Source organism: Dinoponera quadriceps, unplaced genomic scaffold, assembly GCF_001313825.1.
Source record: "Dinoponera quadriceps isolate SergipeBrazil2010 unplaced genomic scaffold, ASM131382v1 scaffold3, whole genome shotgun sequence".
NCBI lineage: Eukaryota > Metazoa > Arthropoda > Insecta > Hymenoptera > Formicidae > Dinoponera > Dinoponera quadriceps.
In genome coordinates this window covers 1295906-1310736 of record NW_014554293.1, presented here as the reverse complement: position 1 = coordinate 1310736, position 14831 = coordinate 1295906, and the positions used below count along the sequence as shown (strand labels likewise).

At 40.7% G+C, this 14831-nt stretch overlaps 2 protein-coding genes across 2 annotated transcripts in view; one reads left to right on the top strand and one right to left on the bottom strand.

The window, feature by feature from the left end:
• Positions 1 to 4070, top strand: part of LOC106742626 (mitochondrial folate transporter/carrier) — a 16991-nt gene extending 12921 nt beyond the window's left edge. Inside the window, exon 6 of the mRNA XM_014615781.1 lies at positions 989 to 4070. Coding sequence (XP_014471267.1) covers positions 989 to 1193 — 205 coding nt within the window. The 3' untranslated portion in view covers positions 1194 to 4070. The remainder of the gene's footprint in view (positions 1 to 988) is intronic.
• On the bottom strand, positions 3518 to 4952 carry LOC106742634. Its single transcript, XM_014615793.1, has 3 exons — positions 4666 to 4952; positions 4369 to 4476; positions 3518 to 3679 (listed from the first exon to the last, which is right to left on the bottom strand). The coding sequence occupies exons 1-3, from the start codon at positions 4899 to 4901 to the stop codon at positions 3544 to 3546; spliced, it is 480 nt and encodes a 159-aa protein (XP_014471279.1). The 5' UTR covers positions 4902 to 4952; the 3' UTR covers positions 3518 to 3543.
• Positions 4953 to 14831: the final 9879 nt, after the last annotated feature.

The window sequence follows — 14831 nt, the reverse complement described above, 5'->3', positions numbered from 1 at the left end:
CCCCCCCCCCTGTGACGATCACTTACCTCATTTCGAATTTAATGGAGCACTAGAGCCCGTAAATAGCTCGAGCCCGTCAGAGGATCGTCGTAGAGTCCGAGCACACTCGTGAGAGCTACGCTAGATAGCAATAAGATTCGACGTCGTTGCAACTTGTAAATAGTAGGACAAATTTATTTATATCAATTCCCTTAGTTATAAATAAAATCGAATCTGTTTCTTCGGTAAAGAGTAACGAAACACGCGAGCAGAAGATATTCGAGCAACATTGTGACGATATTAATAAACACACGCACACACTTATCGAAAGGTGTCTGTTATTGGATCGCGCTACCAACTTCTCTCTTCTGATTCACTTATTTGCTTCTCTATCTGATCATTTTATCTTTGTTATCTCTACTGCACTGATCATTCAGATGTATCACCATCATCGTCATCATCGTCCCCTCTATCTGTCGTCCCTGTGGATTTCATTTCTTCGTTCTATCTCCCGAGCTCATCGATATTTATTGACAATTTCCTGTGGACGAGCTGCTGATCGAGCAACGAGATACGTAATCGTGACGTAATCGCGATTGAATTCTCGATATCTCGCAGCGAAGAAGAGTTGAGATCAAGCGAATTGTTAAGTGATGAGAGAGCACGTGTGCGGTGGCGTCGTGCGCGTTACGACGGTTTGCGATTTAGTTTAAGCCACCAGCAGTACGATTTTTGTGAACGTACGATTTTTTACGATATCACAAACTCGCGACTTCTCGATCGTGAGGAAAGTTCGAAACAAGAGCGCCTTAGGCTACTCCCGGCTTCTCCCGATTCGGATTCCTTCTCCCCTGATTTTTCTTTTACTTTTTTTCACTCGTAGAAAATCTCACGTGGCATCAAGAATCGTACGCGGGTTAAATTAGCGAGCGTTCTCCCCGGAGGGCGCGGCTCGCGTTCTCGATGGCAACGAGTAAAGCAAAGGCGTATTGCTGGTGGTTCATTGCAGGTATGAGAGTTGGCGCGGCTTTTACAAGGGATTAAGCGTAAACCTCACCAGAGTGACTCCGGCGACTGTTATTACATTCGTGGTCTACGAAAACGTAACGCATTATCTGCGAGGCAGAGGCGCCGCTGCGGAAGAAGCCGTGTCTGCGCCTGCGGACGGCCAGCCGAAGGAGTACCTTAATGTCCCATCGCGCGCCCGCGCGTGAAACAACACGGATCACGCATTCGCGTCTTCGAAACTCCCTTCACACACACACACACACACACACACACACACAATCTCTTTCTCCCACTTTCTCTAGATTATACAATAATCGTGCGATCACACCGCGGGAGACCAAGAAGGAAGATTTCGAGCGCGAACTTCGGAAGATGCGAAGATTCCAGTTCACCGGAGTTGTTTTATTCTCCGGCGAATCGTTCAGGCCGTGTTAACAATCGTTACTTGAAGTTTGGCTCGAGCGAGGGATCAGAGAGACTTTATTCAGGGGATTTCGAGTCAACGAGCTTTTCCGCAATCGCGAGATTCAGGTCATCTACGTGTCTCAAATTTCAAGTAACGATTATTAATACATCGAGGTTCTTCATTTCGTAGTTTCAACGTAAATTGATGATGCAAACATTGTCTTTCTATTCATGGTCAGTCGTTAAACCGGTGGTTTTGTAGTGGTGACTTTTAAAATTTAGCGATTAATCAGAAAAGCATGATTTTCACGTTATCATCATGTTAAGCCTTGTCATCATGTTAAGCACAAGTTAAGCGGAAAATGAAGAACCGGGCCTGAATGAAAAAAGTGCTATGGTCGAGTAAATATTTGCTGAGGAGTAATTATTTTACTCGGATTAAGCAAGTTTGCTTGAATTGAATGTAGCGCCTTTTTCCTTTCGATGTGCTACATTCAAGTAATATTTATTTCATCGAAATAAAATAATTCATGCTCCTTGGCGAGTATTTACTTAAATGTAGCATATTTTTCTTTCAATACGCAGACCTTAAGGCTCGTCTACGATGCTGTGGCAAGACCGTACCGTCGTAGTCGTTCAAATCGGCCCGTTTCCAGTTCCAGCGACGGATTGGTCCTGGATTGGAAGTGGACCGACTCGAAGGACTGCAACCATATGATCCTGCGACCGCGTTGTAGACCCCGCTTTAGTTTCACGCTTAACTGACGCGGCAGTCGCGAAACCATGTTGCTCTCCAAGTATCTCTGAGCGAAGTCTCGCCCAGAAAACGAGTGAAAATTCGCCGGAAGCGATGGTGAAGAAGGCACCGCCGACGGGAATCGGCAGAGTGAACGCTTCAGCATAGAGCGGATTCTGACACTACGAGCGAATGTTTCACAGTCGAATAGACCGGATTTGTTCCGGTGTGACGGCTGAATACATCAGATTCGCTCTTCAATCTCGAGTGAAAAAATTCCTTCGACGGCTCAGAGCGCGGAATTTGCTCTATGCGAACGGAAGATCATTGGAGGTCGAGTATCGACTCTTCGGGTGAAATTTCATTCCGAGAAATTTGGCGAGTGCTACCGTTATTAATCGAATTGCCGTTATTAGTCGCTCCTGTCTGCTTGGGTCACGCGTGAGCGTTGCGAGGCTTGTAGTTCTCTCTGTGTGCAGATTTGAACGTAAACTCTGCGGAAGGGGATACGAACATGTTACAAATCAGTATTCCGTAAGATATTGCTTCGTATTAGCGCTCATTAGAGAGTTCCAACCGAGACCTTGCACATTTAATTAGACAGTTTAGCGACAGCCGATCGGTTAAGTGTTGAGTTCGCTTGTTTCCCCGACGATTCCCGAAAGACGAGCGTTAGTTTTTCTCACGTTTTCAAGTTTCGTTCTCGTTTGCGTACAGTCCTTTAATTAAGAAGGAAGGATTCTATCCATGCGCGTTCTCGTACATTTGATTAAGCAATTGCATAGAAGCGTCTTTATTAACGCCCGTTAATTATGCGTTTGACATCGTAGTTTCGCGATCAAATACGCGTTAGTTTTTGTTTATTTTTTACGTTTTGTTTACATTTTGTATACGCTTGCGGGACGCTTCGAATGCACTTTCTTTCTCCTGACGAAAAAGGCCGCAACTTTTTAGCCACTGTTCACGGGCTTGCACGGTGATTGGATTACGGCAGGGGCCGAAACGACAGTGTAAATGTTGGTCCTTTACACTTCTCGTTTGATAGATCAAAATAGAATGAAATAAAGCAACGTTTTTTCCCCCTGAAATCTCCGTTGCAGTTGTGCACGTCGGTGTTTCCCGTATTGTCACAACGAATCACCATGCAGCTCTTGTGACAATTTGATGCGTTCCTAACATCGCTGGAAAGAATGTGTTCCCGTCGCTTCGCAAGCGAGTGTGTTGTTCTTCATTGTTGTAGGGCTCATAGCAGATTTGGTAGAATTTTATGTGTTTCCTTTGATTTAATTACGTAGGTCGATCTATAAATAATACGATATTCATATCTGCCGATTTCCAATACACACAGATATTCCCGGTGCGATACGCGTAATGCGCATAAATGTTGAATTTATCAATTATGGGAGGAAAGCCGTTTAGGTAGCGCCGACGTGACTGCTCACCAGGTCGAAAGGATTCACGGGACACTTCTTGTAACGTCGATCGCAATGCTGCTCACGTTCGGCTTCCACAATTTCATCCGGGAGATTTTCGTTCCTCGAGCTGGAGGGTCTGTGATAAAGATATGAAGACGGGTTACGTCTTAATTCGATGTTTACTCGCGGAGATATTCGACGTTTTAAGCCACGATGCAGCGGTAAATAACAATTTGACGCTTTTCTTCATACTTTCGCGAGCCAAGAGTCGAATGTCTATGTCATATTCGTCGAAAGTCGGTTCGCCAAAAAACGGCTCGCCACTCTTGAATCCGGGAACCGGCACGGAAATAACTCTCTCTGTCGCGAAGATGCGGCGATTATCCGTGAAATTACAGATCTTGTGGATCCGTGAGGAAATTCGGCACGCTTTTGCGTAAGATTTCCGTTGTACCCGTCGTTTGTATCGTGCGTCTCCGAGATTCGTTCGAGCGTACGAATGAGAATAAAGATAGATTGACACGTTATTGCAAATTTCATTTCCCGAATCGCCTGTTCGCACAGCTGTCGACGCGCACAGAACCGCAGGGGAAAATATTATAGCTAAAAACTAGCTCTCACGGCTAAAAATTAAGCTGCCACGGGTAAAAATTAGCTGTCCTTACAGCTGAAATTTAACTAATTTAGCTAATTCTTTTTATCCCTGCACTTAGTTTTTAACTCCCACGGCTAAGGTCTGGAAACTAAATTTCAGTTGATTTATACGGACAGCTAATTCCTTTTTTCCATGCGGTTGTGCAATCACACAGCTCCTTCGGTACTTACGTGAATACAATCTGCAGGATATCACCGAGCACTCCGTTTTCGCTTAGGGGATATTTCGCGGCCTCGCAAATTGTTCTCAGCAAACAATCCAGCCCGGGGTAGCCCAGGCTTGTGTGCAAAGCACGCGTATGAAATTATAATGCACAGTTACAGCGTCTTGAGTCATATGATAAATTAGATTTTAGAGCCGTGATTATATCCTTGTTATTACAAAAAGGAAGAGAATCGGAAGTTTTCCAGTGAAAATCTTCGATAATTATAATTGAGACGCGAGATAAGTATACGCAGATTCGCTACCTTTCCAGTTTCTGTACAGACGCTTCATACACTAATCGACGGTCGAGGTTTCGCTTCGCGTAATAATTTTCCCCGTAAAACTGACTCGCCTCCCACGGTAATCCGTAATTCGCCTCGAAGTAAAGCGACACCGCGATCGATTTGCCAGGAATGTCCACCGGGATTGCGACGGCGAAGAGTATCTGCAAATGTAAATACGTAAAAATACACTCTCTCAATCTCCCATCCCTGCACATTCTATCTTGATTTTATTTTTATTTTAATAAACGGTGTATCAATGATTAATGTAATTAATTTGCCAACCGCAGATGGAATACGGATGCGATAAGCGAATATTAAATAATCTAATAAAGTTTTGTTCTCCGTTATTTTATATTTTCGAGAATCGGCGAAATAAAGTATAATCATCCGACCGGGATAATAACCGACGTACAGCATACTTTATTACGTCACATTATATTTGGTATTTATCGGCCCGATCCGGTCCGAATCGGTCATTATTCGGGAAATACGCGACGCACGAGAATCTTTAAACCTCAAAAGAGAAACTATTTCGCCGTTATTGCTTGTTAACAAACTAAAGATAATTATCGCTCAACTCAAATTAAATTAATCGATGAATAATAATAAAAATTACCAACACCAATTTCCAGTCATGTGATTCGCCGTTCAACAATAATTCGAAACTTAATTTCTATGTTGACGAGATAAGGCAGATAATATAGATGACGTTTTAAATCGTTTAGCCAGATTAACCAGATTTCGGCGAAAATCGCCCCCAGTCGTCTCGAAGGTCGAGAGCGTCGCCAGACGGTTGATTGTAATTTCTCGATCACCGTATGCGCGCGTCGCTGATTGGTGGACGGCGAGAAGTGGCGATAGGCGCGGGGATAACTTACCGGTTTTCTTTACCATTTTGGGGAATTCTCGTGCGTTGCGGTCTCCCCCGTGAGCGAATCATCAGTCTTCGTTTTAGCTGAACTAGTGCTGCACTGGAACTTCGTTTCTTTCCTTTTCAACGTTAAATTCACTTTAAAGACAAAGAGTGCAACCTAGTTCGGCTAAGGAAAAACAAAACTTTTCGCGTTCCGAGTCGACGAACGACGCGGCAGAATAGTATTTGGTGAGTTGGCAATCGTTATTCGTCGAACAATTAACCACTTTACCGCCATTATATTCGGTTTCAATACAGTCGGAACACTTCTCTCCGTTCGAGATGCCGTTCGGAATACAGTTGATCTCTAATGAGGGATCTTCACTTTTGGGAATTATTCGAAAACAAACGTTCCGTTGGGACGTCGGCTACGTTCCAAGCTACGTCGAGAAGAAAGAGTTCAAACTGGATTGACAGATCAAGTGTACAAAGCTCGTATAATAGGGGGGCCCGGTCGATCGGGTTAAGGTATTTCGTCGATTCTCGAGACAGTTCACCGGGCTCTCGTCGACATTGCGTTCCTCCGATCGAATCGTACCTATGCGAGTGTTAGTATTAATGCCACTGCCAATGTCATCTGGAGTATCTGAAGTTGCCAAGAGCGGTCAGCCGAGTCAGGAAGCCGCGACGGAGGACGCAGAACGCCGGAACGAGGTTAGTGATGTATTAAGTGTTTCAGATATGCCGAATTATTGGTTATTTCGGATGTTTTCGTTTACAAGGGGAACTTGGACGAACTTATTGGAAAATAAGATATTCCCGAGTCGAAATTTAGATTCCAACGTGAGTCTCGCGAATATTGATTTGTGCTTCTAATGTCTGTTTCTATTAACATCAATTAAACTTTAGCTTTAACCTAAGTTCAAGTGTTTGAAAAGTTTAGTTTAAATCAGAAGTTTAGATTTAATTGATGTTGGTAGAAACGGTTAAGTCGGTATTCACGCATGTAAATTATTTACAATGTTTGATTGAGATTTCAGAACATTAATTACAAATTCGTGCAATCAAATTCATATACGAGGCTATAATTATTTATGTAATTTATTTATGTATTATTATGTATGTATTAATTTATTTATGTAATAATAACAATAGACTATGAAACCAGCTTAACTCTTGCAATTGCTGAGAATTTTATCTTCAATAATACATAATATGTTCTTTTAAAAGCATTAATTATATAATTATTTCTTTTTCCTCCCTTCGGATTTCTAAATTCAATTAAAATCTTTAATTCGGAAAAAAACAATTAATAAGACAAAAAATAAAATGTAATTTGATGTATTTTTCTTCTTTCGTTACCTGTTTTTATTAGACTGTTTATCACATTGAATACCAAACGGTCACCGGTGGCCGACACTGTGGCATCATTACGTACAAAGTGTAATTAATTGCTTTTGAAAAATCAATAGTACAGCCAACAGAGAGAGCTGTTGAAACAAGGCAAAAGATATACTATGTCTCGAATTATATTTACTCGTCGTATCTTTGATAATGCGGTCCGTCAGTTAAGCTCTTGCACAATCAATGCGACAGTCAACATGTTAATATCCTTTCTTCTTTATCGTACATATATAAAATATGTATATTAATATGTATATTACACTAAATAATTGCGTATATTCATTTTCTCCATCAAAGTGTTTATACAACATAAAGTCCCTGAAGTCTTTCTAGACGTTCTTAATTATTTAATTATTTTAATTATTTACGCTGGCGATCTGTACTTAAAAAAAAAACCCGTATTTAAAAAAATTTCGCTATTTCGTTTTGAAATATTTTTATTCAGACTTTGTACACAAATTTTCCGTTATTACTCTCGAAATATTATTATTGAACATCTTAATAGTCTGATCTCACGAGCTTCTTGAAATAGTAAGCACAAGATACCCGGTACGTCGTTTTTATTGTTGTTGTCTGACCTGGAGAAGCTATCACGCGTTGTTGTCTCAGTTAAATCTCCAGATGAACAAAACGATACGGTAGGTGCCGATCTGTATGATATTACATCTTGAAATTTCACATTAGTCTTTCGAGTTTGAGAATTTGCAGGCTCAATGTAGAGAACTCAAATTTCGACTCGAGTAGTACCCAGCGAAAAAATCGACTTCCGTACAAATCGTACAGTTTATAATAAAAAATATATATCCGATCGATATAAATTTGTTATGTTTGTGCGAGAGGTATTTACGAGCGTTAGAATTTGGTAGGCAGCGCGAATAAGATGTAGTTAAGTTTTTTATTGCGATATCTTCCGAAGTGAAATAAGAAGACGTTTTCCTCAATACGGGTTTAATGCGATTAGCATTTTTTTTTAATTTCTCGATTCGCGAATCACGCCACACGAATGTACGCGTGTGTATTGAAAGGGCAAATACGATTTGTATCTATTTATATCAACTTAACACGCTTGCTCGCAATTCGAGACGCATTAGCAGACGAAAAATGAATGATTGATCCATCATACCCCCGTATTGCTGACCTTGGGGAATCCGAGAGATCGCATGTGTCTCGATACGCCGTGTGTAATATTTTTTACGCCCGATACATGCGTGGACTTCGTGAGGTACCACAGCGAGAAAACCAACATCGTGATTCGATGTCTGAAAAAGATTCCAAATTTGCGCGTGCACACATTATTATTATCACACTGTGTTGGATTTGTGAAAAATTCCCACACGTTCTCTGAACCGTAAATACTTGTGAATTTCTTTCATATTCAGATATTCGACACGTTGAATGCCGTGACGGTTAACGTTGGCCGATATTATGACCGTTACCGTGTTTCATTTAAATTACCTGCAAAGCGTAATGAATTGCATTTGACAAATCGGGTATACGGCCAACGGAGAGCTAATGGAATGAGATAAAAAATATATTCGCCTCGAATTACATTTATTCATCGTTATCTTTGGCAATTCAATCATTAACTTGTACGGTCGACGGAAATCAACTCGACAGTCAACGCGTGTCAACCCTTTTAAGTCGGTTTTTTCATTTGTAAATGACAGGAAGTTCTGACGTAAAAATTATTTATTGCAACAGAAGTAAATAAATTACTGGAATTAATCAAATCATTGAATAACTAAATTAGTAAAAGATATATTTTTTATACACATATGTGTAGTATAATTATATTAACAATTATTTTAATAATTACATTTTCACTATAAATTGGGCTCATATATCCCGTCAAAAGAGGAAATACCAATAAGTAGGACGTGTAATTCTATTAAAGGCCGTCTAGAATAGCAATAGAAAATAGTAAGACGTAAGAAGTAAGCTAATTGATCGACCATAATCGATTATTTTTCGACCGTAAGGATCCAATCAATTAGCTTACTCTCTACGTCATTACTACATACTCTTACGGCTACTGTAGAACGGACTTTACAGTCAAAGAATGATCGACCGTGATTCGTCACTTAGCTCACTGTTTGTTTTACCACTATTATTATAGACGGTCCTTTAGACTCGAGACAGTTAATGCGTTATTTGCATGGTTATTAATTTCTTTCTGATTAACATTGCGAAAAACATTATTACACAAAAACTACACGTAACAAAGTTAGTTGACGATCCAACGGTCGATTTTATTTGCACAATGAAACGAATTTGCAACAACGTCCAGCAAGTGCTTCAGCTGAAACGACACACATCGCTCTTTACCGCGGTGTATCACGTTCTGTATACGCGCATGTTTTGACCTACAAAAACAACGAAACGCCAACAATAGCTCGCGGGAGAAAAACCGCGCGTAATAGCGGCACTTAAATTCCCGCGTGTCCTTGCCAAGTATATAGACCTGCGATATACCGGAATAAAGCCGAATAATATTTTTCCAATTTCACGGAGCGTTCTCACGGCACCTCCTTGCGGGTATTCTTTTTGCGAGACTCGGGCGGCACGCGAACTTTAAACTTACGTTATATTTCGAAGTAATACCGCTCGAGGGACAACTACCGCGTGTCCATCAGACTCTCGACACCCTCAGTTTTCCAACAAGCCCTCCCCCGAGCCGCTGTGACTCCTGGAAACGAGAATATCGACGACCNCCCCCCCCCTTATTTTGTATCACCACGCGATGTTTTGTTTACATTCATGTAACATGGCCTTGTTCCCAACTTTCGCCCTGTCGGTTGGCCGCTGATCACGCGGTGACTTCACGAGTTTCTCAGGAATGTTCGTTAAGGCGTACGTTCAGCAGTTTAAGGCCATGGTATACAGAAAATAATCGAAGAAGTAAGATTTAAGCAGTAAAGAAAATTGACCAGTCACAATCGGTTATTCTTCGATCGTAGGGAGAATAAGGGCTTTGGCATAGGAATTGACGTAACTGCAAACATGAGACGTAAATTTAGACTGAAGAGCCAATCAGGATATTGCCTTAGGTTTGTGTACTTTAGAAGAAGATGGAAGTGACAGTGTAATTAGGATTCAGGCCGAGTAACTAAGATTCCAACCAAAGTCGGATCCTAGTTACTTCTGAGAGAGAGAGAGAGAGAGTTCTATTTTTCTTTTTTCTAGAGCACATAAATCTAAAGCAATATCCTGTTTGATTCTTCAGCCTAAATTTAGGTCTTATGTTTATGGTTACGCCAATTCGTATGCGAAAGCCTTAATTCGAAGTTTTATTTCTTATGTTTTTCTATGTGCCGTGACTCTATGTTTACAACATTAGAGGACACGTATTGTCCCGAAGAATCAAAATCTCGAACCTCGGAAACTAGGGTAATTGCGCGAAAAATCACAACAAAATTCGAGAACCGAAACAATATCCCCGAAGCATAATTGTTCCAAGATATGCAATTGTTCTGAGATGGAGCTCAAAAACAGTATCCACAAGTTTATTAACTCATAAAAGCCCATAGCTAGATCAATAAGATTAGCAAAAACAATAATTGGAAATGGGACCAGAGTGTGACAAAACATTTCAAAGTGTGATATAAAAAACTTCAAAATCAATTTTGTAGCAAATTATTATAAACAGATTATTAAATATAGAAAAAAACTGACTGAGTCAATACACTGAGAAAAGGATTTAGTAATGAGTGCTAAAAGTTGGTGAATATTTGCCGACCAAATATTTGATTACTGCAGCCAAATAATTTAGTTCCGTACACTGTATATATGTGTGTGTGTGTGTGTGTGGAATTCCGTATATTATATATTCAATATTTCGTATAGAACTAAATTATCTTGTTGCAGTATGAAATATTTGGTCGGCAAATATTCATCAAATTTTAGTACTTATTACTTAATCTATATTTTAGCGTAGATACAGGAAAAGTTACAAAAGAGACATGTATAATTTTTTCTCATGTCGTTCCCCGTTTGTGCAAAAATAGAATAAACATCACGGTTTCATTGAATCTCGTTCCAACCCATGACTAGATCAGTAAAGTTAGAAAAAAAACAATAATTGAAAACAGTTTATTAGAGCGTGGAAAGTATTTCTGACGTAAGAAGGACGCTATGAAAATCAATTTTGCAAAGTTTAAATAAACTGTGACATTTATCATCCCGCTGCTTCTTCGTTCACTCGACGTACGCCCACCTTTAAATCGGCGTTCGGTTAATACTGAGCGCGATCGTACTCTTGGAAACTTCGAGGAGCCCCGACTCGCGATCGCGACAACATTGGCACACGGAAGAAACGTTCAAATTTTCCGCACGTTTCCACGCTTTCCACTTCGCTTCTACCGAGGATGACCGAGGGTCGAAGGTCACGATGGATAATCAGCTGCGAATCTCTCTCTCGCTCGCTTTTGGATTCTCTCTCGTATTTTTCTCGCTTTTCCGAAAACGGTTTGCGTTAACCAAAAGAGGAACAGGTGAGATACGGGTGACGATATCCGTCTTGTTTCTTTATTACGCGCGCGTTGTTCCGATCTCGTGATCGCTTTGTTGCTTTTCGCACGAGTATCAGGGACGCCGCCGCTCGTGCCGCGCGCTCGCAATTGCAGCGGCGCTTTTTGCCCGCGAACAAAACGAAGGAGAGAAATTTATTTCCAGAGCGACCAAGTCGATCGTGTCGCATGCGCACGTTAACAACGTTAATTGTTTCGCGCCCTTCCGACCTCTCTCTCTCTCTCTCTCTCTCTCGCGAGCGTGTTACTGTTTTTTCAAACTTTACGACGAGTCTCGTGTCTCACGGGCTTCTTTATTTCTCAATGGTGTTGGTCGTGCGAAAATAATCTCGTATCGAGAATACTCACTTCCTCATCCCTTCAGCGCGCAGCCGGAGCAGGATACGCAGGAGTCTCACGGGAGCTTTCCGCTTTCCGAGTGGCGAATCGGTTCGCGTGAACGCGTCCGCGAAATGAAAATGACGTCGGTTAACGCCGGGCTGATAATTGTTACCCGTTACTAAAGGTGCGATAATGAGTTCTCGTTACCACGACGCGCCTAACGCATTCCCCCCGATAGATTCTATTTAACAGGCGGCTAAAGTTCGCACGGGGAGATTTTTCGAGCGGAAGTTACCATAGAGTCTTGTAACAACACATCGGCGTCTTGCTTCGCGTGATCCCTCTTCAAAAAAGAATTCGTCATGTTCAGAGGAGAATGATTTGTATGTAGATTAGCACTAGTTTGCAGGAAAAGTTATTTCGAACCAGACAAGATTATAGATTTCCAGATGCTGGAAACGATGTCGCAAGATATATTTTATCAGCTCGAAAATAATTGAGGTTTTATGCGTAAGAAATGGCTGTTTCGCGAAGTTCGAAATATTTCTGTACGATAGGTTAACGTTACCTTGAAATTCGAATCAGAAGTCATGAATATATCGTATTCATCCTTTATAAAATGCACTTTTTGTTATTTCCTTATCTTAGTTTTTAGACATGTTATGAAGGATTATATCTAGATGTTATTTTTAATGTGGAAATTCTCTTAGCTTTAATTCTTCGTAATATGACTAAAACGTAAGTAACCTAATATTGAAATAATAAAAAATGTACGATACATTCACGATTTCTGATCTAAATTTCAAGATAATTCGTTAACCTTTCTTATAAAAATATTTCGTAAAATATTTTGTTGCCAGGTAAATATCGTAAGGAAAAGTTATTTTTGCACATAAAATCTTAATTATTTTGTAAACCTAACATTCCAAAATTTGATTTGCGGCATCGTTTTCAGCATCCAAAAGTCCTTAAGGAACACTTTGTCCGATTCAAAATAATTTTAAAAAATCTTTTTCTGTAAACTAGTGTTATTAGCCTTTGCTCTTACTGGCCCATTTCCTCCTTTCTTGATTGAATATTTGAGGGCTTAAAATAACACTAGTTTACAGCAAAATATTTTTTAATTTATTACCTACCCGTTTCATCTCAAGTAGGAAAGTGACGTCAAATGACGTTTTAATGATATATTATTAACGATAGAGACGTCATTAAGACATTATTCGAACGTCATTCGTAGTTACTTTGCTACTTGGGATGTGTCATTTGTATGTAAAAAATAGAAGTTTATTAATAGTGTATAATAAGAATGAATTTATATGGAAAGAAGCCATAATATTCTTCCCCAGTAAAATAGAACGGAGTAGAATAGAATAGGACGGAGTCTGCTTCATTATGCTCGCGGATAAATCTTGTCGGAGCAGCGGCCAAGTGCAATTACAATAAAGTGCGGGTACAATAGGTGGCTAAATTTGACGGACAGTTCTTTCGTGCGCCTCACGCGGAAACGCTTCTTTTTATCGAGTTACAGGCAATATCTCGCGAATAGAGAAGCGACGTCGCCAGTTAAATTACCGCTGGTTAAAGGGAATCACACCGGAGAACCGGGGTTCCGGGCTGCTGTGTGCGTTACACACAGATCGAAGCGCGCATCGGGCCAGGCTCGATCGCTCAGACGGCGAAATGAGATTACGATTCGCGCGATGCATTAATCCTACGATTAGTATGCATCTAGCACTAATTGAATTAATAATGGAATTGCGGGACGGCTGTTTCTACCTTGTTTGGTGCATTCCTGATTCAATAGCGAACTTGTAATTATTCCGCGAGACTTTACGTACGCCTGACCGCCGTGGTGCCGGCGCCAGGCTGCTGGATACCGCGAAACAATGCTCGGGGCCACCTTTCGCCGCGTCCCGGCTGGATATCCAGGCACGAAGTTGTACACGCTAAATACATTATTGATTAGCGCACCATGAATTCAGTGGTCGCGGACTCCTGGCCGCTCTCGAGTCGTCTCGCGACTCGCCCGACCGGCTGTTTGCGCACCGCCAGTGAGTTCCACGGGGTAATACCGATTTTTGGGAGTCTATCATGTGCGCCCGCTTAGACAGCAAAAATGTCTAAACGTCTCGAGAATGTTCAAAGGACGTGCTGATTTTTTTTAGACATCTTTCAGTCGTCCTCGAGTCGTCTTTCAGAAATTTGTGCTGTCTACATTGATAGAAAATTCGAGTTATTTTCTATCGGCGCCAAACTTTTTTATTTTAATCACGAAAATAGTCAGGGAAGCGATTTTTCTAGTAAATGTTGCTGCAGTGTCGGTGGTAATAACTCGACGTGCATGTCGCTATTAGGAGAGACCGGGACTAGTTGGCTAAATGGGTAAATTGATTATTTCTATTGTTTTCCAACAGGTTACAGAATCGAGCAAGTACGGATTTCATAATCATCTTGGACATGTTTGAAATCTCTGTTTGCTCGATTCCGTAATCTGTTAGAAAATAGCAGAAATAATCGATTAGCCAATTAGCTCCGAGTTTCCTCTATTAGAAAATTTAAAATCTTTAACGCCGAAAATAACTATAATTTTTTATCGGTGTATTTACGGTGGTGCATGTGAGTATACAACGGACGTAAAGACACGCTTTTTTTGCGATATGCTTACCGAACGCACCAGACGTCTGATGAGAAAACGACGTTAACGTCAAGCTAATAATTCTCATTACCAAAGGTGCAATAATCAGTTTCATTTCACTCCGACGCGCATTCCGCGATAACGCAGCCCCATAATAGATTCTGTTATGCAGAGAGAGGATTTTATAGCGAAACTTATACTATAGAAGCGGTAAAAGTTATACATAAGAGTAATAGAACTGTAGAAACATACACAATAACAGATAATTACGAAAATAGTAAAAATTAATAAAAATTACTACAGAACGAACATATCGATATACTATCCTAATTTATCGTCCTTTCGTTTCACACATGCTATTTATATTTTAAGGACCGAGGTCTACCATCAAGAAATCTGTATTTTT

Bases quoted from the DNA above. Each gene is read 5' to 3' on its own strand.
- LOC106742634 (XM_014615793.1), bottom strand. From the start codon at position 4,901: ATGTGCAGGGATGGGAGATTGAGAGAGTGTATTTTTACGTATTTACAT. The intron at 4,477-4,665 runs GTAGCGAATCTG...TTTGCACACAAG, and splicing joins TCTGTACAGAAACTGGAAAG to CCTGGGCTACCCCGGGCTGG. The intron at 3,680-4,368 runs GTAAGTACCGAA...TCTTTATCACAG, and splicing joins ATCCTGCAGATTGTATTCAC to ACCCTCCAGCTCGAGGAACG.